Genomic DNA, 25,257 nt, shown 5'->3' on the forward strand with positions numbered 1-25,257 from the left:
CCAACCTCGCTCCCCGGGCAGCGGGTCGGGTCGAACTCCACCGCTTCTCCGGGCCAGGCCGGGACACTGCCCCGGGGCCCATGGGACACCGCGGTCACCCACGGACCTGCGGCAGCGCGACGTTCCCACGACACCAGCGGTCGGCGGAGCTCCCCGGTGCGGTGCCGGGACAGCCCCATCCCGCGGCAGCCAACTCCGCCTGCCCCGGGCTGGGCACCCCAAGACCCCCGCGGACACCACGGCCGCCTCCAGCCCTCTGCGAGGAGCGGCGTCGCGCGTGTAAAACACCCGCTCCATCACTTTCTGGCGCTTGAGTTACTTCGTGCCCGCCCCCACCACCCCCCTCCCGCTCCTGTTGCCGATTATATTCTTTTTAACACCAAAAGCGCGTCCTTCTCCCTCCGGGACGCAACAGCTGGCTCCCGCGCGTGGGGCGGCGGCGCGTCGTGGGGGCCGACGGAGACGCGATCGCTCCGCGCCGGGTCCCACCGCTCGGCCCTGCCGTTTCCCCCTGTGGGTGTCATTGGAAAGCGATTGGGGCCACGGGCGAGGGTCGCGGGGCAACCTGCTCGTGTTTCCTGCCCTGCGAGGAAGTGGGATCGGCGGTTCGTTTAGTGCCGCGCTTCCTCTCCTCGGGACAGCAGTAGGGCAGCCACTTTGAAGTATTATTGAATAAAGACATGAAACCTCTGGCGAAGGTCCTACTTTCTCCTTCTCTTTTCTTCTTTTCTTTACCCCCAAGTACTAAAGGCAGAAAAACCCCCCAGCCTGACCGGAAAAAAAAAAAAAAAAAAGGGAGAGAAAACCCAAAGCACTGGGGAGGAATTGCAGTTTGGGAGGGAATGGGATACCATACCCTGCAGGGTGGGACCATAGTTTTTGCTTGCTCTGCCGCTAAAATGCGGCTCTTGCCCCAGCCGTCTGGATCGCGGAAAAAGAAAGGGGGGAAAAAAATGAGGAAAAAGCGACCCACGAGATTAAAATTAAATAAATAAATAAATAAATAAACCAAAACAAAACACCAGCCATGCATGGAGATGAAAAAATATACGTACCTCACTGTACCCGGGAGCACGTTTAGCGTGCACGCGTGGCTGGGGAGAGGTATGGGGGAGCCTGTTATGTCTTTATAGCGGGCAGGAAACGTGTACGAGTTTCTGAAAACAAAGGGGAAACTTAAAAGGCAGTTAGAGGTTTGGGGAGGTCTGGCCAGAGCCAAGAGGAGCGGCTGCAGCCCGGTTGTTGCCCCCCGGCTGCCCGCAGCGGGGGCTTGGCGGGGCAGGGGCAGCCCGTTGGCCACTGCGGAGCCCCGCCGGTACCGGTACCAGCAGCGGCACCTCCGAGCTCTGCAGCCGCTCCGCGCCCGGGTTCGGGCGAGTGCTGCCGTATTTTATTTTATTTAGGTCTGGGCTGCTGTCATCTCTGTTTGCTTGATGGGAGGTTGGTTTGTCTGTGGATTTGGGGTTTTTTTTGTCACCACCGGCTGCAACACAAAGACACCAGAGCTGCCAAACCAGGTGCAGAAGAGGATTTCATTCGACATAGGCACCGGGGGCAGGTAAAGGTAGGGTAGAGCGTTTAGGTCTCCCATTGAGGATGCCTGGGGCAGAGCACGACTTGGTTTATGGATGGACCCTCAATTTTTTTTGCTTGGGAGGAGTGCATGAGGGGAGAGCAATTCCCAGGGAAATCACTCTGTCTTTTCTTTCTCCAGGCAGAGTTAGGAGAGAAATTTATGATTGATAATAATACTAATAATAAAAATTAAAACCACCACTCCACGCTGGTTTTTACTTTTACGAAGAGACACGCCGCGGGAGGAGAGCCGGCCAAGCGGGGCTGCCGCAGCTGGGCACAGCGCCGTGCCCCTCGCTGCCCATCGTCGGGGGAGGGGGACGCGGGGCCTGGGCGACCCGGGAGCCGTCGGGGCAGCGCTGTCGGGTCTTGAGGGCCACCGGCCGGGGCATGCCGCCCGCTGCGGCTGGGTGTTGGGGGAGTGAGGGGTCGGGTGAGGGTCAGGGCTGCCGAGGGAACCCCCGGCGTCCCTCCAGGTTGGTCCCCAGGTTGCCTTCAGGGCTGGGGCAGGGAGGTTTGGAAAGCTCAGGCTCGGTATGGGAGACAAAGGGAGACAGATGGGGGGGGGGGGGGGGGCGGGGGCCGAAATTGGGGTGAAGGGGATGAGGTGGAGGAAGGAGAGCAGGCAGAAGGGGCGCAGAGGAAGATTCCAGGGCCAGGGGTCCCTGAGCCCAGGCCACCCGCGCACAGGGCTGTGAGGCGGGTCTTGGCTGCCCTCCTCCCCCCAAAAAAACCCAACCGCTGTACCCGGTGAATTACCGCTCTCCCTTAAGCGTGGCAGGGCCAGGCCGGGGTCAGGGCCCGGGGGAGGCGGACAGAGTGGGGCTGCTGTCTGGTTGCACCAAAGGCAGGGTCAAGTTCAGGGCCAGCCCAGGGAGGACAGGCAAGAGGGGACTTGCTCACGGCCACGGCCGCCTGGCCCCTTCCCCAGGCCTTTCAGAGGAGCGACATCCTTGCCCGGAGAGAGCGAGACTGCCCTGCCGTCACACGGCCTGAGCTTTGGGCGGAAAGGGGACACCTGCCCTGCGCATCTCCACCATCGGTGTTAGCACCTACATGAGAGTCGGAGAGAGGGAACCTCTGAGGCTCCCCGAAAGCCAGAACGGCTTCAACGGGACGGAGAAGGGGGAGCCCAGCCTCGGGGTGCTTCTCGTCGGCCAGGGCAGAGCCGGCGAGGGGACCCGGAGAGTGGTTCTCTGCCTTAGGGCAGCGCTGCCCTTCCTCCCACGGGCCTGAGAGGGGATTTTGGGCAGCTGGTGTCTGGCAGGGGCTCTGAAGCGGGACGCCCTCTTGGTTTTTCGGCTGCGAGGATGCCGGCAGGACAAAGAGGGACCCTCGCAGCTCGGCTGCGTTTCCCACGGATATCTCCAAGGGGCAGGAGGCATATGCCAATGATTTTAATAAATATTTTTGGCGTAATATTATTACCGAACATAAATTAGGTTTTAATAGCCGTTTGATTACCCGGGGAGCCTGCCGTGTGCGCGGAGACGGCCGCACAGGTAGGTGCGCGGCCGCAGCGGAAGCTCCGTCTCCGCTCCGTATCTAAACTTCGTTGGCAGCGACGGGACGGGGGAGTCCTTCCCTCCCGCCCCCAGGGTGTAGATAACCCCCACCTCACCCCAGAAGCGAGGAGGGCCCAGCGTATCCCCATCTCCCACCTATCTCCCTCGCGGCCGCTCGGAACACCTCTATTGCTACTTGAAAACGGGGGGCAAAGCCCGAAAAACCCGAACTGACGACAGGCCGGGGGGGTGGCGATGGTGTCGGCCGGGTGTGAGGAGCAAAGGTCTCTCCGTGCCTGCACAAGCTGCCGCTGAAGGCAGCGCAGCCACCGCAGGGCGCTCGGAGCCCGGCTCAAACAGCTGCCTCTTCACAGGGCATATTTCGGTGGTTTGGCAAGGCCGAGCTTTTTCCACGATTTCCCGGCTGCTGTCACACTCGTCTTGGGTGTCCCGGTGCAGCGGGCTGTGTTCGGAAATCCGCTGCTTGCCGGCCCCAACCGGGCGGCTCCGCCGGCCGGGTCCCGACAACACCCGCGGAGCGCAGCGCTGGGACAACACCCCGAGAAAGGCATCGCCGGCGGTCCCTCGCTGAACACATCTGACAACCTAAATCGCTCCCTGGACTATGAAAGAAAAGGGGAGGAAAAAAAAAAAAAAAAAAGAAGAGAGAGAGAAAAAATCCTGAAAATAAATGTGAGCTCTCTGCCATCGCCACTTTATCCTTTCCAGGGCCGGATGGAGGCTTACCAAGAACACGGGAAGGCTCAGAAGGCCGGGATTTATGGCTCAAAGTAGCCCTGCGCAGAGCCCAGCGCCTAGCCGCTGCTCCGACCCCTTCGTCCCGAAGCGCCCCACTTTGTCACCCTGTGGAGCAACGAGCTTCCCAGCCACACACGCAACGCGTAAAGAAGCGTAAGCCCAAGAAAGGCAGAAGGCGAAGGGAGCTGAAATCTTGCCGTGTAAAGGTCTCCCTAAAGGAGATCCTGCCTTGCAAGTCAGTTGAGGAAGATGCAAACTCTCATTCCACCCTCCCCTTTTTCTTTTGCCCGGAGGCTTCCCAATATTTTTTTAAATTTTTTTTAATTTTATTTTCTGGAAGAGAAGCCCAGGTGGAATGTTCCTCATGTTCCAGGAACCGGAGTATTTTTTAAAAGCATTTGTTTTGCAGCCGCCACTCAGCCCCTCGCATGCGCAAACGCAGGTTTCAAAGAGCCCTTGGCATAAAAAGTGAACAGCTTCGTGCAGTTTCAACACGTTTTATTATATTTCTGTATGCATTACTCTCAAAACATATCACAAGAAATGATGAAACCACTTAAACCTTCAAATAAAAAATCTGAAACAGTTTATGCTCACAATTGTACATATTTATAGTTAAGAAACATTCTTTATAAATACTGTTTCCTCTGTAGCAAGTTAATACCATAATTTAATTACAAATGGATAAATATGGTAACAGGTATTTACAGGAGGAAGGGTGTTATTACGGAAAAGCTAACGGCACGACGTTTATTTTTCCTCACAATCTTCCGAACAGGAACTAACAAATTGAACTTGCAAAAGCACTAAAACATCACATGTAAACCCAGCTAACAGAAAAAATACATTCACAAGCGTTGTTGTTCGTGTGTGTGTCTGTGAGTAACAGAATGGAGACTTTGGCACGGTATTTCTTCCCCAGTCTATAGTTGAAATGCAGTTTACAATCAAGTTGCCTCTTAAAAAGGAACACAATATTCAAGATATCACAATTACAAAAGAAACCATTTTTTCTTCCACGTTACTTTTTTTAAAGGAGTGAACTAAAAAAGGAGGAGAGAGAAAGATGGGGAGGGGGAGAGGGAGAAAATAAAAGATGTCCATCCGTTTCTCGGGGAGGGAGGAAGAGGGAAAAAGAAAGACGACCGAAAAAAAATTAGAAAAAAAAAAAAAATAGAAGAACAAGGGGACCAATCCTCGGTTTACAAACTGGACGAACTTCTATACACCAAGAATCCAGGAAAACTTCGTTCCCCACCTCGCCTGAGGAAGGAGAGGGCCGCTATGTACACAGTTCGTGGGGCGGGAGGGCGCTGGCTGCTCCGGGCGGGGAGGCGCAGGGGCCGGAGGAGTTCGTGTCTCTGATCTTTTGTCTGGAGGCTCCAGAAGGAGAGTTTCTTTCCGCCGGCTTGAGAAGCTTTTTGCTGGGTGGTGTGTTGGTGGCGTTTGTGGTTATTTTCCCCTCTCTCTCTCCCCTTTCCATTCCTCTATTTATGTACTCATTCTCTCATGTTGTTCAGCACGTTTGTTTTGTGTTTTTTTCTGGTTCAACATGTTTTCATAAAGAAAATAAGAAAAATCCAACAAAAAAAAGACCCGAAGGCAGGAGGGGTGTGGGGAGATAAACGCCTCCCGTCCCCATCCTGCTCGGCCGTCATTTCGCTGCCGGCGGGTGTGGCGGCATCTCCCGGTGCGTCTCCGGCAGGCTCGCTCCCTCCTGCCCGCCGCCGCTGCCGCTGCCGGGACGGGAAGGGTGCGGCGGGGCCGTGCAGAGCAGTCCGGCGGGGCCCTACACGTACCACTCGTTGAAGTTGGAGGAGAGGCCACTGTGGCCGCCGCCGCCACCGCCACCGCTGCTGCCGCCGCCTCCGCCCCGGTGCACGGCGGACACGGCCGCCGCCGCTGCCGCCGCCGCCGCCGCCGCCGCCGGGGAGAGGTTGCTGGTGCTCTGCGACTCGGCGCTGGGGGACACCAGCCCCGGGGGGGTGGAGGACTCGTAGCCGGAGCTGGCGGCCGGGGAGGACTCGGAGCCTTGCGGGGATGACTCGTGCACCTGGGGGGCAAAGGCAACACGGCCGGGTGGAGGGGGGACGGGGAGGTCCCCTGGGCGCGCCCCCCGCCGCCGGCCCGGCCCGCCGCCCCCGGGCCCTGCTCCCGCCGCCCGCCGCCCCGACGGGGCGCCCGGTGCAGGGCGGCCGCCCTCCCGCCTCCCGCCGCCGTTTGCGGGGCCGGGTACCTTCATGTGCTTCCGAAGGGAGCTGGGGTGGGTGTAGGACTTGTCGCACATCTTGCACAGGTAGGGCTTGTCCGAAGTGTGGACGTGCATGTGCTTCTTGCGGTCGCTGCTGTTGGCGAAGCGCCTGTCACAGCCTTCAAACTCGCACTGGAAGGGCTTCTCCCCTGCAAGAGAGCGGCGGGGTGAGCGCGGCCGCCCCCGCGCAAAGCCTGCGCAGCCCTTCGCCTGGCTCCCTCGGGCTTTCCCCACCTTTCCCCGCTCCTCTCTGGGCCCCCCACTCCCAGACACTTTGTTCAACAGCTTCGCAAAGCAAGAGGCCGATTGTGCCCCGGCACGGCGACGGTGAAGGGCCGCGCCGTGCCTGCGTTGTCCTGCAGCGAGACGGTGCCTGTCCCCCGCCTGATTTTCCTACCAACCCGCCTCTGGCACCCCCGGGCCGACATCCTGCCTGGTTTATTTCGACGGGTGCCGACACACAGCCGGTCCCGAAAGAGATTGAAGAAGAAAGGCGATTAAAAAAAAATAAAAACAAAAATTAAAAAAAAAAAAAAAAAGCATCGAGCCGTTTCGCCTCGGTACCAAATCCGCTATCCTGTTAAACTGGAAACCATTACCGAGAGATTTAAGGACGGGCAGATTGTTTCGTGTATGGATATTCGAGATAAATGCACATCCGCTGGGAAAACTAAACGTCTGTAAAATACTTCATTTAATTTTCATATGGATTCCTCTTGCCCGGCTGCCAGGACTCCAAATGCCGGAGAGTAATTTGGAGGTGAGAACTCCACATCCCCCCGCCTTTGGAGGGGGAAGCATTTAACATTAAATTCCATTAGCACCTAAATTGTTTCTTAAAGACATCCGCTCAGACACAATGACTTCAATTCGGGCATCTCATGCAAATACATTTCTCAAATTTTAAACCTTGTTAAAGCTCGTCTCGCACCTCGCATCGGGCTTAGCACTTGAGAAAACAATAGGCCTCGAGATTTTTAGCCTTTCTCCGGGTAAATATTTGGAGTGGAAGTCGCTAAAATATTTGGCTGTCTTTTATGAAATAGTCTGGCACGGTACGAGCCAGCAGGAGTAGTAAATGAATAATAGATGAGGCGGGAGGATGCGTTATTTTTGTTACCCTTCGGCTCAGGCGATTTTCCATCGGGATAAGCCTGGGCTCCTTCGACCCTCTTCTACCTGATTTAGGTGGAAGTTTCTTAGCCTCAAATCCTCTGCTCCCTATTACATAATTTAATAAGCTGTTGCAAAAGCACCTTAAATCACCTCGAGTGAGACTTTAAAAACACTTTTTTTTTTTTAAATGAGAAAATTTTATTGCCTTGCTCACACCATTTAAATTTAATGGAAAGCATTCCCAGAAAGAGACGTTTTGCCACTTCCAACGGGATTTTTGACTAATGACGGGTCTGGCACACATTTGTGTAGTTTATCTCTCGTAGTATCCATACATGAAAGCCATGCTTACAAGCGCTGAAGTTACATGCCAATACCTAGCGCATTGCAAATGTATAAGACGTTAAATGTATATACACACACACACACACACACGTCTGTCCGTTTTTTCCGCGGGACTACAGAATTTAGTTCGCGCTGTATTTTGTGTTTCTGCAGAAAGACCAGCCGAACCTCGGCAAGAATCTACATGATTCACTCGCAAATTAAAGAAAACAGTAAATATCCTTTCGAAATCTGGGAAGGGGGCGGGGGGGAATGCTTGTGGGGAAGAAAACCTAAGCAAACGCAGCCGTGTGATGGAGAGGGAAAAAATATCAAACGGGATCCTTATTTTATAACTCTAATAATTTTACGTCTCTCTGTCTGAGTCTCTATCTGTTTACATATACAAATATAGGCACGGGCAGAGGGGGATAATCTGCCAAAAGAAACCCGAATTACCTGTGTGCGTCCTTTTGTGAATTTTGAGGTTTTCTGATCTGGCGAAAACTTTTCCGCAGCCAGGGAAGGGGCAGGGGAAGGGTTTCTCGCCCGTGTGCACTCGGATATGATTGACCAGTTTGTATTTCGCTTTGAAGGGCTTGCCTTCCCGGGGACACTCCTCCCAGTAGCAGACATGGTTGCTCTGCTCGGGTCCCCCAACGTGTTCCACCGAGACGTGGGTGACCAACTCATGCATGGTGCTGAAAGTTTTATTGCAACTTTTTTTGGGGTTGTTCAGCTGCTCGGGGTCGATCCACTTGCAGATGAGCTCTTGCTTGATGCACTGCTGCCGCATGTAGCGGAAAAAGGCACCTGGGTGGTGGTGGTGGTGGGCTGCCATGTTCATGCCCATATTCATATTCATGGGGCCGTACTGGTTGTGCAGCTGAGCCGCCGAGTAAGGGTCAGTCCTGGGGCTGGAGACCTGGCGGTACTGATCCGACCGGGCGAACACCTCCCCCGGCAAGCCCAAGCGCATCTGTCCGTTGAGGACGTTTTGGGAGGCGTGGGGGCCGTGCTGGTCGTGGATGCCCGGGAAGAGAAGGTGGCTCTGAGCGTCCGTGTGCGGGTGATGCAGGCTGCCGGCCGCAGGGCCGAAGATGCCGTGCTGCCCGCCGGCCGGCGACGAGTCCCCGAAGCCGCGGCTGCGAAACAAGAAGTCCCGGGTGGAGTTGAAGGGCGCCCCGGAGTAGGAGCCGACGTGGGCTGCGTGGGGCCCCAGGGCGGCGGCGGGGTAGCCGGGTGCCTGCGAGGTGAACGCCGAGCTCTGCCCGGGGGAGAGGTCGTGGGCCCCGGCGTTGAGCTTGAAGGCGCCCATGTGCGCCGCCGCCGAGTCCACGAAGCTGTTCTGCGCCGCCAGGCTCAGCTCCCGGTCCTGCATCTCCGCCGCGGCCGAGTGGTGGTGCCGGGCGAAGGTGCCCACGCCGAGGGCTGGAAACTGCGGGCCGGCGTCCAGCAGCATGGTCCGCGCCGCTCCGGGGCCGTCGCCGCCGCCCCGCTACCGCCGCCGGGCTGCCGCCGCCCGCCCGGCCGGGCGCGGGGCCGCCGCCGCTCCGCGCCGCTTCCCCCCGGCAGCCGCCGCGTACCCCGCCTCCGCCGCTGCCGCCTGCGCCCACACCGGCCCGCTGCCGCCGCTGCCGCCGCCGCCGGAGCCGTATCCGGAGCCAGGCAGAGCAGAGTCCAAAGGCGAGCGGAGAACCAAAGTGTATTAAAGGAGCTGAGACGGGGGCGGGCAGGGGAGGGGAGGGGGAGCAGGGGAGGGACAGAACTGGGGACGGGGGGGGGGGGGGCAAGGCTCGCCTCTCCGTTCCCTGCGGCACACACGCACGCACACACACACGCACACACACACTCACACACACGCCGCCGCCCCCCCTCAGCCACCACCGGGATGTCAGCGCCGCAGACCCCCGCCCGCCCGGCTCCGCTCTGCTCCCCGCGTGGGCCGCGGCCCTCACCGCCGCTTCGGGCCCCCCGCCGCCCCCGGGCTCCTTCTTTCGTTTTATCCTCCGCCGGGCATTAGCGCTGTCTCTCGCGGAGAAAAACTTGCAGCCGCGGGTTCCCACGGAGCGAAGGGACCCGGGGGGTGCCCCGCGCCGCCGCGGAGGGGCGTGGGGAGGGGAGGTGGGGAAGACGGGGGGTGCCAGAGGCGGATTAAAAACAATAAGGGCGGCGGTGGGGGTGGGGAGGAGAAGAGGGGGGCGGGAAGGGGCCGCGGAGCACCGGGGCCAGAGCGGAGCTGCTGGGGCGGCGGAGTTGCAGCCCAGCTCCTCCCGCGCCTCCGCTACCTCTCGCTCCTCTGTTTATTTCGGTGGGCGCTGCTGAGGCGGCGGCTTTTTATTTTTCCCCCCGCCCCTCACTCCCCCTCTTTTTCTTCCCTCCCTCCCCCGGCCTCTCTCCCTCTCCCCCCGCTAGCACTGGCGGCTCCTCTCCCAACACCGCCTTTACCCGCCGCCCGGCCGCTCTCCCGGCGCCCGCTCATTGGCCCAAGCCGCCCCGTCCATCCGGGCGTCCCCGGCCACCGGCTAATGGCGGCGCGGCCGCCCCGCGCCCTGCCCGCCCCACGCCCCGCTGCGCCGCCGCCGCTCGCCCCGCGGCCGCCCGGTCCCCGCTCGCCGCCGCACGGCACGGTCCCGGCCCCGTTCGGCGCCGGTGGCCGTCTTCAGCCAGGCACCACCGGCGGCTTCTTGTTTGTTTTTTTTTTTTGGGGGGGGGCTCCCCCCGCCTCCCCCGCGGCGAGGGGAAGGGGAAGGGGTGGCGTGGCGGGGGGAGAGGCGCGGCGTGCCACACGCACGGAAAATATCGATGTGCTCTTGGCCATGCGATCCTGCCTCGGGAGGCAAACAAACAAAGCGAGTGGCTTAAAAGATAGTCAAGGGGTTAGGGGAGGCTGCCTTTTTTTTTTTTTTAGGTGGTAGCTGAGGGAGGGAGGAACTCGCCCATCCTGCAACCCCTTCCCCCTTTTCGGCTAAAGCAAATTAAACTCATGATCGATAAAGGGAGCAAGGGGGGAATCAAATAAAAGTCGCGTTGGCGGGGCGACCGCGGCTGCGAGAAGAAAAAAAAAAATTTAAAAAAAGAACACACGGTCGCCCTGGTTGTTTGGGCTTTTAAACCACTTGTGCGGGAGCAGAAGAGTAGATCTGCATATGCTGTGAATGTGCATCCGAGAGTAGACGCTTTTGGAGTTTTCCTTGTCTTTCCTCTTGAAAAATAAACAAAACCAAAACCGAAAAAAACCCGCAAACCACAAACCCCAAAACCCACTCTGCCATTGTTATTTAGGAACCGGATTCTTACATGACAGGAATAAAAAAGCATACAGCCAGCACACACACCCACACCCGCACACACACAGAGCAAACAAGTCCCCTTCCCCTCCCCCTCCAGTAAATACGTGTCTGGCCCCTGCTTCGGTTTGTTTTGTAGTGGCTGAAAAATAATCATCTCGAGGCCAGCAGCTCACCAATAAATAAGGCTTTGTAAAAATTGAAAACCGACATAGCATTGTCGTCTTAACCGTCCTGCACTTAACCTTGCGTGTCGAACCCCATCGGCTCTGTGCTTGGTCGAGAAGCAACCCAAAATATAGAGGTTTGTGCAGTCTGGTGGGGCTTTTTGAAATTCTCCCTGTGACATTCCTGGGACTCCTCACAGCATTATATCCCCCATAAGGTACCTGGACCCATTGTCTGAGCAGGGTTTTTACAGCGATAGATAGATAGATAGATAGATAGATAGATAGATAGATAGATAGATATAGAGGAAGGAAGGAAGGAAGGAAGGAAGGAAGGAAGGAAGGAAGGAAGGAAGGAAGGAAGGAAGGAAGGAAGGAAGGAAGGAAGGAAGGAAGGAGTAACGTTGTCCACCAGCTAGGGTTGTTGAAATAAGGTTTACCCATCGCTGTCACTAAATAGTTAAAATATTAGCCTGTCGAAAGTAGCTGAAATGTGTCAATATCAAACATAACTCTTTCAACAAGGTGGAGATTTAATTTGGGAAGAGGTGAGATTCCTAGAAGGATTAGAAATCCGAAATGGACATTAGAAGTTAGCCTGAATATTAATGCAGAGCTGCACCTCTGATACCAACAGCCCTTTCCTCTTCACCACGGCGTCACTCGGTCCTGTCTTTGCAGGCAGGAGTGTCTGCTCCCGAGATATTGCCTTCCCAGGCTGCAGCTTGGTAGCATATGCTGTCCTTGTCCTGACCCCCCAGGCTCCCAGGGACAGACCGCGAAGAAATTCTGTTTTCCTTCCCTGAAAGGTTTCCGAGGCGGAGGTCTGGGAAGTGTCCTCCACCGCTGCTGGGGATTTCGAGAGCACAAGTTGGAGAGGAAGGCTTGGTCTTCTGCATCCTCTACCTCCAGATCAGTGACAAAAAACCCATACGGACACCTAGACACTTGAATATAGTTTTATTTATTTTTAAAAATAATTTCAAATAAATTACTACATCTGAGATTAGAAAGGGAATCAAAATGTCCAGGAAAAAATTCAGTTAAAAATACTGTTTTGAAAAAAAAAAAAAACAAAACAGCCACAGGATGGATGTTCATACAAATACGCACTTTCTGGATTTTCACCTCTTTCTCCTTTCCTTTCCTTTCCTTTCCTTTCCTTTCCTTTCCTTTCCTTTCCTTTCCTTTCCTTTCCTTTCCTTTCCTTTCCTTTCCTTTCCTTTCCTTTCCTTTCCTTTCCTTCTCCTCTTTTCTTCTCTCTTTCTCTCTTCACCTTGCTTCCCTTTGCATCCCCTTTCATCCTTTTTCTTCCTTTGTATTCCTTTTCTGTTTCCTTCCTCTCCCTCTTCCTTTCTTCTTCCTTCCCTCCCTCCTTTCCTCCCTTCCCCCTTTCCCTCCTTTCTCTCATTCCACTCTTTCATTTCTTTCTTTTCCTTCCTCTCTTATCCCTTTCTCCACTTTCTTTATTCCTTTCTTTTTTCTTTCCTTCTTTTTTGTCCTTTCTTTTTTTCTCTTTTGTTGCCTTTCTCTCTCCTCTTTTATTTTTTTCCCCTCTTCTTTCCTTTTCGTTCCTTTCCTTCTTTTCCTCTTTTCCCTGCCCTGCCTCCCCTCCCCTCGCCCCGCGCTCTGCCCGCTCAGCGGCGCCGGCACCGGGGCGCTTTGAGGGGGGGACGCGGTGAATTCCAGCCGGAGCCCCCGCGGGCCGGCCGCGCTCTGCTATTCTTTCAGAGCTCCAGCCCTACTCTCTCTGCAGGAAACAGAGGAGCTGATCCAAGTTCAAAGTCACGTCGCCGTCCCTCCTAAGAAGCGCTTTATTTCTCTCAGAACCGCAAAACCCCCTTTCCCCCGTGTCACAGGGTAACAAGGGAAGGGAGCGAGAGAGGGAGGGAGGGCAGAGGAGCAGCCAGCCCCGCACTCGCTTGCCGGGCCACCGCCAGAAACGCAGCCTTCGGTTCACGACAGCTTTCGAGGGAGGAAAGCAAGTGGTCACCCAAAGTCGGTGCTAAACTGGTTTATTGAAAGAAGTTTTTCAACAGGTTTCTGGAGGTGCCAGACCTGCTAAGCAAAGGAGTCAGCCTTCCCAGGAAAGCACTCCCCTCTTCGTAAGTTTTCCGAAATTTTCTTTAAAACTGCTCTGCTCTTAATTCTTGCCGGCTGCTGATGCGGAGGGAGCTGTGGGGAGATGTAGGGACGAACGAGATAAATTTCTTGTTTCCCCTGGACTGCAAATGTCGCCCTTGCCTTCTAGACCCGGGAGGTGTCACCGCTCCCAGGTCGGGGATGATGGGGAGTCTGCTCCGCATCCCGCCTCCCTTCCCCGGGCAGACAAGGCTGCCGCGGCAGGGGCGCAGGCTGCGGCGGGGCCGGGGGCTCTGTCGGCGGGAGGCTGCGGCTGGCGGCAGCCTGGCCGGGGAAGGAGAGGCGTAAAGGCCGGCCGGGGAGGAAAAAGGGTTCTTTCCCCCCTAAATCCAGGCTTTGGTTCTCTCCGGAGTAACTGGACGAGGTGCGGGGTGGGGGTGTGCAGCCGGTCCGTAGCCGAGGAAGAAGAGGCCAATTGAGCGGAATCACTTGCACCGTTGTCTGTATCACAGACACTCATAAATTCAACAAGCTCATCAACAGGATATTAAGTTGCAGGTTACCTTTGATGGTGCCGATCCGAGGCACTTCTAGGCCGTTCGACCTATGACCCGTGAAGACCACATGTGTTGTGGTGTAGCCTCCCTCTGTAAAACACACTTCAGGACAAAAGTTCTTTGTCAGGCTCTACCGGCAGTGTAATGTAAAAGAAAAAGGGGAAATAATGAAAATCTCAGCCAAAGCTGTAACTTTTAAATGCTTTTTTTTTTTTTTTTTTTTTAACCACTAGGCAGGGCGGGGGCAGCAGGAAGGAGCACCTCGCTTTCGTGCCATTAATATTTATTGTCCTCTCAGTTACACTTACATATATATAAAATAAGTTTCCGTATAAAATCCCCCTCTCGGCGGTGATGCCGTGGGGTGGAGGGGGCGAGGAGCAGCGTAGCGGCCGTTTCCAGGACGGGAACCTCGGCCGAGCAGCAGGAGGTGCTTCTACCCTGCCCAGCTGCGGCTGAGGGACGCGCAACGCCGCGTACTTTGCGCGCCTCACTCCGCAGCCGGCGCAGACCCGGCGCAACGCCCCCAAAATGGGGTCATCTGCAGCACCGCCGAGTTTTATTAGATGCATCTTTTTAAGTCTGGCGATGCCCATCTAAATGTTAGAGGCAGGAAAGAAGCTTCCCAATAAAGCGCGATGGACTTTGTAATACAATTTATGCTGTCATTCATAAATAACAATGCCATATGGTAACCATATTACTTATACAAGTAAAGCCGTCAAAGTGTCACTATTTGATTTATCTCAACAGCTTCTTCCAACGGTGACGTTCAGCTACAGAGAGAGGAGAAGGGGGGAGAGAGAGCAGAGCAAAATTTGGCCTGGGTTTCCTGAGACTGCCTCTCTCTTTATCTCTTCGTCTCTTCCTCTCCCTCTATACATATACATATACATATATATCTATACAGGGATGGAAGGATGGAAAATTTTGTCCTTGTTTTGTCCATATTTGAGCAAATCCCTGAAGGGAAGGTGCGGGGATGGAGCCCTCTTTCCCTGGCGAGACGCGCTCTGAAAATCACAGCTCCGAAACTTTTGCCCGTTAGTCCTCGTCCCAAATGTGCAGCGGGTCCTGGTCTCGGCAGCCCCGACGGTGGGCATGGTGCCTGCACCCTCACGGAGCCGTGTCCCGACCCTCGGGCTCCAGCTTGGGGTGCATGAGGCGACGAGAAGTGGGCGTTTATTTAGCTCAACAGACGTTTATTTTTAAAGGTATAAAATAATCCATGCCCTGATCCCCTCTAGAGAGGAGGGAAGCCTCGCCATCAAATCGCTGCTCTCCCTTTCGTGCCCCTGGGCAGCCATGAACCCCCACACTCTCCCGCCCGGGATCCCGGTGCCTCCGTGCTATTCCCCTGCCGGGACGGCGACGGATATACCGGGGTTACTCCCCGCCCGTTTCGGCGATCGCGGGGATGTGACTCGGGGCACTCCGCCCGCTGCTGGCAGAACCCAGCGCCGGTCACGCGTGGCTGTGGAGGGAACCGCGCCACAGGCTCCCCCACGAAGCAAATCAGCCCCACGAGCGACGAAAGCCACCCGCGACGGGTCGGGCGGCTGGTGAGCTATTTCAGCAGATTTGGGGAAATCCGGAGGTGTTGCAGAGGAAAACGGTAACAGCGCTCACTTTCTAATGGTTCCCCAGAAGAATGTTTTACACCTTATAAAATATTGCTCTCCGCTCCCTAACTATCAATAAGACGTACATTAAAAACCATTGTTTGCAAATGGTGTTCATGATCATTAGCATACATTTACATAATGCACAACATTCTACAGCTAAAAACATCCCCTAAAGCCGATAGCCCGAGCTCGGTTTCTGAAGGAACATTTATGAAATATATCTGAGGGCTTCCAGGCTTCTACCCCGCCTCCCCCGGTGTCCCTTGGAGCGTTTGCCGGCCAGCGGGGCACGGCGGGAGGGCTCTGCAGCCGGCTCCGCCGCAGGAGCGGGGCGCGGGGCCGACCCCCGACGGGCGATGCTGGTGGTTTGGGGCGGGGGGGAGAGGCACCACCCGCCTCCCTCCGTCGCAGCCCCCCAGCGCTGCGGCAGCCTGAGCCTGAGCTGGCGTCGATGAGCTAATGAGTTCTAAAATCTTCGCGCCTCTCTTGGAGCTGGCACCGTTCAAAAAGAAACCCAGCCCGGGCAGTCACCTTCACTTCCCGGCGTCCTAAAAGTGGGCGAATTTCCACGTGAGTCTCGGCCAAACCCTCCCTCCCCACAGTCTCAGGTCAGTTGCCTATTACCCAGCTATAAAATATTTTCTTTGTTTTATAGCCCCTCATAAAAAGAAATTGATCGAGGGGATATATTTGAATTAAGACATATTAAATCGATGACAGATACGTATCACGCTGCGTTTAACAAGAGCGGGACGAGGAGGCGTGCGCAAGGTACCGTGTAGCCTCGATGCTGTCGTTCACCTCCACAGCATCCCCCATCAAACCATTACATGTAGCGACATCGGTCCAGAAACCTGCCCGGAATTTGGGGAGCGCGGGGAACACTGTTTATATGCAAGTATATAAAAGGTACGTATATAAATGCATGTATAGGCTAGTTTGCGAGGAGAAGTTTTTACTGTGCAATAAAACCATCGAGCAGCCCCTTTTAAAACCCGAGGATTATTTATTCTCGTTCCTTGCCTAGTAGCATCACTGACACCCCCACCACAGCCAAGCGAGCCTGGAGCATCGGCTCGGCTCCTGGGAGGCGGGGGGACACAGGCGGCTCTCGGTCCTCCTTGCGGGGGAGGAAGCCGGGACTCCCCGCGGGGCCGGCTCCTGCTCTACAGTCCCTACCCCAGTTTTAGCAAGCAGCGGGCCAAATCCTGCGAGTTTTCCTCACGTGAGTAGCGAGGGGAGGGAGGAGGGGAGAGTTGGAGCCTGGCCCAGGAAATGCCGAACCAGCACGGGGCTTCCTTTGAACGTGGCTCGGCAAAGGGCAGAGGCGAGGATACGCAGATGTGCTTTGGTCAAGGGGATTAGGTGGTCGGGGAGGGCCAGGAGGTGTGTGTGGAGGGGTGTTCGCTGGCATCCCCCGCCCCGTTTCCTCTCCCGGCGTGGCGGAGTAGCGTCCTTCGCTGCCCCGCTGACTGGGGAGGGCAGGCAGCCTGCCTGCAGTTTCTGAAGAGCGCGGGAGCGCCAGGCGTTCCCAGGGGGACCAGCAGCCTAAGGAAAGCAGATGACATATTAATAAAGGCCACCTCTCCTCCCGCAGCTCCAGAGGAAAGTCACGGCAATGCTCCTTTCCCCCTCTTCGGTCGGCAGGGAGAGTCCCGGCCCTGCCTTTTCGGCATCCCCAAACGCCAGCATCCTCCTTTGTGCGGAAGAGGCAGTTTTGACGCTTCACAAAGCACTTCACTTTCGAGGACCAACACACTCCGCATCCCAGGGACGCTCCCATCACCCTCAACCCCCACCCCCTTTAGTGTACCCCCCACTTTCCCTGCTTTCTCCGTCGAGGGCAGCAGCTCCTGACAGACATCCCCCAGATGGAGACTCTCTCCTTTCCAACCTTACCCCCCCCCTCCATCCCTGGCATCCCAAAAGCGTCGAGGGTCTGTGTAACTGCAGAGATTTCATCCTTATTTTGCCATTGTCGAATTAGGTTTGAAATAGAGACAGCTGCCTGGGGTACGGCTGATGGCTCCCCGAGAGACATGGGCCGGCTGTCCCGACCGTGTGTCCTGGGAAGGGCCTGCGGGGCACCTCGGGAGGAGGAAGCCCCAAAAGCAGGTGGCGAGTGCGGGCTTCCCAAACTTCTTCCTAATAATATGTGCTGCAGCTTTTCCGAGGCTGCTTACTCATTTTCTAAAGTAAAGGAATCCCCCCTGCCTCCCCCGCTGCCGCCTTCTTTTTACGAAAACATTGGCTGCCTTCCCCTAGTATTGCCTTCAGTTGCCCGCCTTAGGCACGAGTACACACAGCCTTGGCCTCGCGTGGGTGTGGGGGTGTGTGCGTTGCATCAGGGCGTGCTTTCCTGCTTCATCGCTGAATGAATGATGGCCAGAAAAAAAAGGAAGCCGAGCGCTGAGCCCGGCAGCAGCCCTGCTCGTGGGCTGCTCCCAGCCATAGAGAGAAATCCCGCAGCCCCGCAAACGTAAACACGGCGGCGCAGCGGCTCCGAGCAGGGTGCCCGTCCAGCGCCGGGGGAGCGGCAGCTGCTGCCCGCTGCTGCCCGCTGCCGGCGGGGGGGGGTGGGTAGCGGGTGCGCCCCGTCGGGCCCCGCGCGAAGTTTTGCAAGTGCAACTTCGGGGGGCGGCGCGGACGGGAGGGGGGATGTGGGGGGCTGCGGGGGCGGATCCCTGCTGCGCCGGCGGCCTGAAAGGGAGCCAATCGCGGCGCCCCAGTCGCTGCCAATCATCGGGATCCGTCCAATCCCTCCGGTGCCGTGTCCAAGCCGTATTTCCCACCGCGCCGCTGAAGTGTGGTGAGGGCTCTGCCAATCGCGGGCGGCCAGAGCGGGGCCGGGGATGCGCGGAGTTAGGAGCGCAGACAAAAGAAGTTAAAGAGCCGCTTAATATATACATGTTTTTGAAGGCGGGTAGAGGGAAAAAAATAACAACAGCGAGCGTAGATGGGCTTGGCTGTGTCGTTATGGAGCCCCCTTTGAGCAAGAGGAACCCGACACTGAGATTAGCGGATTTGGCAGCGGCTCAGCCCCATCCTCACCAGAACATGACAGGCTTCCCGGGGCTGGGGAACCACCACGTCCACCCCCACCACGCGGCCCACCTCCACCCCGGGGACGCGGGTGGCGACCCTGGCGGCGCCCTCACGCCGCTCGGACCCGAGCACATGGCGCAGCCCGCCGCCCTCAAGCTCACGCCCGAGGCGCTCACCGCCGCCGCCGCTGCCTTCGCCGCGCCCGCCGCCACCACCACCGCCGCCGCTGCCGCCGCCACCGCCGCCGCCGCCACCACCGCCGCCGCCTACGCGCCGCCCGCAGCCGCCCTCCCGGGCTACCCGTCGGGGGGGGCGGCAGGCCGGGACTTCCTCCTGCGGCGGGAGCTGCCCGCCGCCGCCGCCGTGCATGGGGCGCTGGGTGAACAGCACCCGCCCGCCAGCTCCCCCCACCTCCCGCACCCGCCGCCCCACGGCGTCTTCATCTCGGCCGCCGGCACTTACGGGACGGCCGACGGGGCGCACGCCGCATTCCCGCCGCCGCCGCCCGGCGAGCAGGGCGCGCCCGCCGGCCGCCACCCGCCGCTCAACGGGCAGATGCGCTTGGGGCTGGCGGCCGCCGCCGGGGAGCTCTACGGACGCGCCGAGGCGCACTACGGGGCTGCTGCCGCCGCCGCCTCCTCCTCGGCGTTGCAAGGTTACGGCTCCGTCAACCTCAACCTGGCAGCGGCGGCGGCGGCCGGCCACGGGCACCCGCACCACCCCCACCACCACCACCATCATCACCACCACCACCATGCCCACGTCGGGGCGGCGGCGGCGGCGGCCGGAGCTTTCTTGCGGTACATGCGGCAGCCCATCAAGCAAGAGCTGATCTGCAAGTGGATCGACCGAGAGCCTCCTCCTCCGCCTCCTCCTCCGCCACCGGGCGCTAGGAAGCCTTGCTCCAAAACTTTCAGCACGATGCAGGAGCTGGTGAGCCATGTCACCGTGGAGCACGTCGGCGGGCCTGAGCAGAGCAGCCACGTGTGCTACTGGGAGGAGTGTCCCCGCGAAGGCAAGCCCTTCAAAGCGAAATACAAACTCATCAACCACATCCGAGTGCACACGGGAGAAAAGCCCTTCCCCTGCCCCTTCCCCGGCTGCGGGAAGGTCTTCGCTCGCTCCGAAAACCTCAAGATCCACAAGCGGACTCATACAGGTGGGTGCTCCCCCCTCCCCCTCGACACCTCTGTAAGTCTTTTCCTCCTTTTTTTTCCTTTTTTTTTTTTTTTCCCATTTCCACCTCTTTTCCTCCTCTCCTACGCATCGTCGAACATGTGACTTTTTCATGAATAAGTAATTCGGCATCACACGGGCCACGCACAGACAGTCACGCACAGACAGCCACGCATAGACAGACAGCCGCGCACATGCACCCGGCCGCCTCTACCCTGCACACACGTGTTCCTCCACCCCCCCTACACCCCGCACCTTGGGCAGCTCCCTCCCCACCCCCCCGCCACCCACTTCCCCACACCCCGGCACCAGTGGATAAATACAACGATTAATAAATAACCCAGTGTCCGGGGGGAGATAAACAGCAAGCCCTGCGGAAAAGCGAGGAGAGGATGCGCGCCCGCACGGCTCAGCGCCCACCGACCTGGCCCGGGGCACCCCGAAGGGCTCACCCCGCTGCTGGGGAGAGCTGCGCGGTGCCTCCCTCCGCGAAGGACGGTTGTTCTGCTTTTCCTGCCGGTTCTACCGGCGAGGACGGAGCCTGGCGGGGGGCGCTTGGCCCGGTGGAGATGGGGCCGCAGGGGCTCTTGGGGGCGCAGTTCCCTTGCGCTGCGGGCGGCGGCGGCGCGGCGCTTGGGGCTGCCGGGGCTACCGAGCTGCTCCCGCTACCGGAGCTACCCCCTCTGCTGGGGCTGGCGCTACTACGGGGCTACTGATGTTGCCGGCTGTGCCCCGCTGCCGGGGCTACCGATACTACCGGGACTACCGGGGCTGCCCCTGCCGCCGGGGCTACCGGTACTGACCCCGCTGCCGAAGCTGCCGGTGTTACCCGGGCTGCTCCAACCTCCGGCGGTGCCTGCGGAGCCGGGGAGGAGGGCGCAGGGCGGGGAAGGCGCTTGCCGGAGGACGCTTCTCTCTCTTTGTGGATCTGAGGAGGAAACTTCAAAGCCTGCCTGGCGGGGCTTCGCGGAGCGGGAGCTGCTGGAGGAGGGAGCGGCACCGCCGGTGGATGCCCCGGGGGACAGGCCCGGCCCGGTGCGGAGCTCCTGGAGGGGCTTAGGGTGTGTTTGAGCCTTTGAGTTTTTTTTCTTTTCTTCCCCCTCCCCCCCATTTATTTTTCCCTTTCTCCTCCTTTCTCGCCACCCCTGAAACACGCATTTCGATCTGGGTGTAAAAACTCTTGCCGAAAACGAACGAAGCCGGGATTTATAGTAGTAGACAAATATTATTCCTCGGAGGACACTTAAGGAAGTGGAGTTGCCGTAATTGCTTTCTTGATTTATTGTGTGCTGCTCGGGAAGAGAAAAGCGGCGACCGTGCAACGTGTTGTTCCGATGTAAAACCAAATGGCCCATGGCAGAAAGGATTATAGATTTTTATCTCCAGAATATATCAGGCATGAGCCCATGTGTAACTGCGGAGACCTGAGGATGCCTGGCTGTCTGCGCCCAGAGCCGGGGGGAGGGGGGAGATGTCTCCTGCGGGGGGGATGACACATTTTTTGAAGGGTTGTTGTTGTTGTGTTAATGGCACCGCGGAATGAGTTAAATGCTGGAGGCCCGTGTTTTTGTCATCTAGCCGTCCCCATCTGTCTTGATTTGGAAAACAAAACTTCACTGCAGACTTTTCTGGGCTCCGCAACTCCTTCCCCATCCCAGCTCCAGGGGGGAAAAGCAGCGAGTCCGGAGGAGGGTTGGGGGGGGCAGAGGGATTCAGAGGTAAAAGAACCCTACCCCGACAACCTAAATATGTATCAGACACAGCTTGCAGCTCTGAGCTGTGGTCAAGCAGTGCCCCAAGGCCCTGCATGGGACATGGCCCTTTGCAAAGGAAATTTGGAGGAGTTTGCAGTCGGGGGCGACCGGCAGCTCTCCGGGGACTGTGCAGTGCATATTCCCCGAGAACGTGCCCACTCATGAACCCACGGGAGAAGGCTATCTCCACGCAGAAGGGGCTGTTGCAACAAAGGAGCCCTCGGGGCTCAGGTTGGGGGGCAATAGGTCCCTTCGTCTGACAGCTCGGCCCACAGGAATGCAAAGGGGACGTAAGTCTTTCCCCACGCACAGCCCTCGGGTGGACGAGGGGTCCCAAACCTTCTGCCTGTCCTTACCAGATTAATTACTGTAATTTTGCCGTCTCAGCTTTAGTTTAGTGATGTGCAGCCTGGGAGCAGGAGAGATTTACTAACTATTCGTTTATTATGGGCAATTTTGGGGAAGAGGTGAGAATAATAACACCGCAATTATATAATCTGGGGATTTTGCATGTTTCTGGTAACCCTGCAGGAAGAAGGGTATGTCGATAATCCAGAAGGCATTTAATTGCTTGGTGTTTTCCCCCTTTTCCTCGAAAGCATCACCCCGGGAGTTGCACACCGCGCCTTGCGGATCCAGCACCATTTTGGGGACAAAGCGCTGTCCCTACCTCTGGTTCATCCTAATGGCGACGGGGACCGTCCCCCCTTCCCCCGAAAAATCGCTGCCCCTTTGCCGGAGACGGTGCTCAGGATCGCCCAGCTTCCCCCTGACGATTCCTCCACCCCCACCCCCCGCTACTGCCCCTCACAAATGTGACCCCAAAGCCCCTCTGTGTGTGTGTCCCGTCGCCGACGCTGCTGCTACCGGGACGAGTCAGGGGACGGCGCCCGGCATTTCGCCCCCTTCCTTGGGTTGAAGCCACCTACAAATGGTTAAATTCTGACGTGACGCCCTCGTCAGCGTGCCAGGGACACTCCAGGACTTTCTCCGCTTCTGGATTTGTGTGGAATTGGATCGTCGCGATCCGGAGTCTGGCGAGGTGGAGCTTCCCGGGGGCTGTGCACCCCTCGGGAGGATGCCCACGCGTGAGCCCACGGGGAAAGACACTTCCCTGAAGCCCCGACAACGGGGACGTGGTTTGTTCCGACAGCTCTGAGCATCTCTCAGGGGGGCTAAGCCTGGGGGACTCCGCGGGCCGCTGCCGGCAGCGGGATGTGAGCCTCCATCCTTGGGCTAATACAGATCGAAACCTGCCACACCGTCCGGTAGATTCGCTTTGTTTCTGAGGGAAAACAAAACAAAACACAGCAGTAACAACAAAACAACCCAAATTAAGTGACCCGAGATTTGTCTCGATGGGAATGGGAACGTGAGGGGGGTCTCCGTGTAAGTGAAAATTCCACTTTAAAACCCATGAGATACGTTTTCTTACTTTCTTTTAAAAATTCTTATTATTATTATTATTATTTTAAAGGATAAACTCGTTCTTTCCAGAGTACCACTTCACTGGTAGGTGATCTGATTTTTATAGAAAAAGTTGACATGTAAACAGGTTGCGGAGGCACATGTTTCTATAGTAACAGCCGAGAAATAGCTGTTTTTAAAACACAAACCCATTTTTTCCCATTGTTATTCTGTTAAACATGATCAGATTTTACAAATGGAAGGAGCAGTAAAAATTGCCTGGTGAAAATTATAAAAAGTCCACCGGGACAGCTGCTGGGTTGTTATTTTTGAGCATTCAGAGCAAAACAGATCTGAAAATACGCATCAGCCATGCTTACACCAACGGATTTGTTAAACTCAAGAGTCGCAATAGTCGTGACAAAGATTATTTGTGCATCTTTGTGCATTTGTGCAGTTCTGCCTGCTCCGGTCTTGCGTGTAGCATGGCAGGGATAGAAAAAGTTGCTGTAAGAAACTCCAGTCTGTGTGCAGTACAGGAATCCGGCACTTTTTTTTCTCTGACCGCTCTGCAATAGGCATTTACTCATCCCTGTTCGGGAACTATGGGGAAGGGTCGCTCTGGGGCAGGACTATATGTACCAAAATATACATGTCCCAGGGTATGGTATGTCAGGAGCCGGGGGGAGAGGGGGTGTGTGAAAGCTACGCCAGGCAAACCCTCCCCGGGCTGATTTTCACAACACCTTTAAGTGTTAAGCATTGCATAAAGCTCTAAAAATAGATCGAGCGGAGATTTTTAGACCCAAATTAGCCTAAGGTAACCAGCTGCGGTAACAGCAGCCCGCTGCTGTCATCACTACTGTCCGGGCTGGTCCCCCCTCCCCATCCTGCAGGTTCTCAGCATGGGGTGCTGTCTCTTTATATCGGGACGCTTAAACAGGTGTTACTTTTATTTCCCCCAAACTAATTATTCCCTCAGCATAGTGCCCCATTGGGAAAGGATTACGCAGGAGATGTGCCAGGCGAGCCAGGCTGCCGGCAAACGCCAGCCCTCGCAGGCGAAGCCATTGAGCGGTTTTGTTTGGGCTCGGTCATTAGAGCGGTAATGAAGGTTTCTCGTGTGCGAGGGGAGCGCCGCAGAGGGCAAACAAGGCAGAGCCCTGCCGCCGCCAGCCCGGGGCTTCGGGTGTGGAGGCCGCCAGAGACATGTCACAGGGAAAACGGCAGGTCTCGGGTATGTCGCGACTGTCGTGAAGGGGCGAGGGGGAACAGGGAGAGGGAAGGAGAAGGAAGGAAGGGGAGGCTTTGCCCTGCTGCTCGTTCCCACTGGCCGTACTGCGGAGGGGCTGCGCCGGGCCGAGGTTCGGCGGGCAGGGTGCGGGGAGGGCCTTGCCAACGCCCGCCGGTAACGGTGCCATTGCTGTGTCCCGGCAGGGGAGAAACCCTTCAAGTGCGAGTTCGACGGCTGCGAGAGGAAGTTTGCCAACAGCAGCGACCGCAAGAAGCACTCCCATGTCCACACCTCCGACAAGCCCTACTACTGCAAGATCCGCGGCTGCGACAAGTCCTACACGCACCCCAGCTCCCTGCGGAAGCACATGAAGATCCACTGCAAGTCCCCGCCGCCCTCTCCGCCGCCAGGCTCCCAGGCCTACGCGGCGGCGGGGCCCCCCGACGGGCCGCTGCCCTCCGAGGCCGACCTGGCCGCCGAGCCGCCCCGCGGCCGCGCCGCCGCCCTCTCCCCGCCGGTCACCAACCTCAGCGAGTGGTACGTCTGCCAGGCCGGGGGGGCTCCCCGCCGGCCCCGCACCCCCTCCAGCCGCGACACGTCCCCGGCCTCCGAGGGGGATGAGCCCCACAGGACCTCGAGGGGCAGAACCGCTCCATAGGGCCGGGCCGTGCCGTGCCGCCGGCGGCCCCGGCCCCGCCGCGCTGGCCCTGGCTGCAGCAGCAGCCGCCTGGCACAGGGGGCTGGCGTGGAAGTGCCATCAGGTTTTACTTGCGCTATTTATTCCGTGTACGAAACCCTATGGTGTTTGTACGGTAACTAATTTAATTAAAGAGACTCGGAACTTTTTTTTTTCTTTTCTTTTTGTAAGAAAAAACATTAATAACTCCAAGCTGGGCCATGTCAGCAACCCAAGCAGCACGCTTTGCAGGAGGATGGTGCCAAGAGAGATGCCCGGCTCCCACCCTGCCCATGCCGCACTGCTCTTGACAAGAGAGAGAGCCGGGAGAAGGCCGTGAGCTGGCAGAGCCCTCACGTTTCCTGGAGCAGCTCTTAAATACTTAAGCTGCCACCCCAGCGCCTCCCCTTCAGCCTGGGTAAAGACCCAGGTTTGCAGTGGCCTCCTAATGGTAAAGCAGCACCTGCTGAAGCTCCAGCCAGTGGAGGACAGGTTACGAATCCTCTAATATAAAATCAAATAAATCCCTCCCTCCCCAACAACCTTGCAGTTCAGCTCCTTTGTAAATGTTGGTTTATCTCCCGAGTCGTGGAGTCCACCTGCACCTGGCATTTTCTCTCCAGCCCTTTTTCTTTCTCCCTTACCCGTAACCATGTGTAAACGATTTAGGGAAGGAAAGACAAAAGATGCAGCACTGCCTTACCATTCCTCCGT

At 57.3% G+C, this 25,257-nt stretch overlaps 2 protein-coding genes across 2 annotated transcripts; one reads left to right on the forward strand and one right to left on the reverse strand.

Annotated features, from left to right (window-relative positions):
* Positions 1-5,628: 5,628 nt before the first annotated feature.
* ZIC2 (Zic family member 2) lies at positions 5,629-8,992 on the reverse strand (the record flags this gene model as incomplete). The annotated part of the gene is made up of 3 exons (XM_080363432.1): positions 5,629-5,892; positions 6,076-6,239; positions 7,990-8,992. 3 exons carry the CDS (start codon positions 8,990-8,992, stop codon positions 5,629-5,631), a joined length of 1,431 nt encoding a protein of 476 aa, XP_080219558.1.
* Positions 8,993-18,158: 9,166 nt separating this feature from the next.
* ZIC5 (Zic family member 5) lies at positions 18,159-24,736 on the forward strand (the record flags this gene model as incomplete). Its single annotated transcript, XM_080345255.1, has 2 exons — positions 18,159-19,455; positions 24,071-24,736. The coding sequence occupies 2 exons, from the start codon at positions 18,159-18,161 to the stop codon at positions 24,523-24,525; spliced, it is 1,752 nt and encodes a 583-aa protein (XP_080201381.1). The 3' UTR covers positions 24,526-24,736.
* Positions 24,737-25,257: the final 521 nt, after the last annotated feature.

This window comes from Nesoenas mayeri (assembly GCF_963082525.1).
Source record: "Nesoenas mayeri genome assembly, chromosome: 1".
Classification (NCBI taxonomy): domain Eukaryota; kingdom Metazoa; phylum Chordata; class Aves; order Columbiformes; family Columbidae; genus Nesoenas; species Nesoenas mayeri.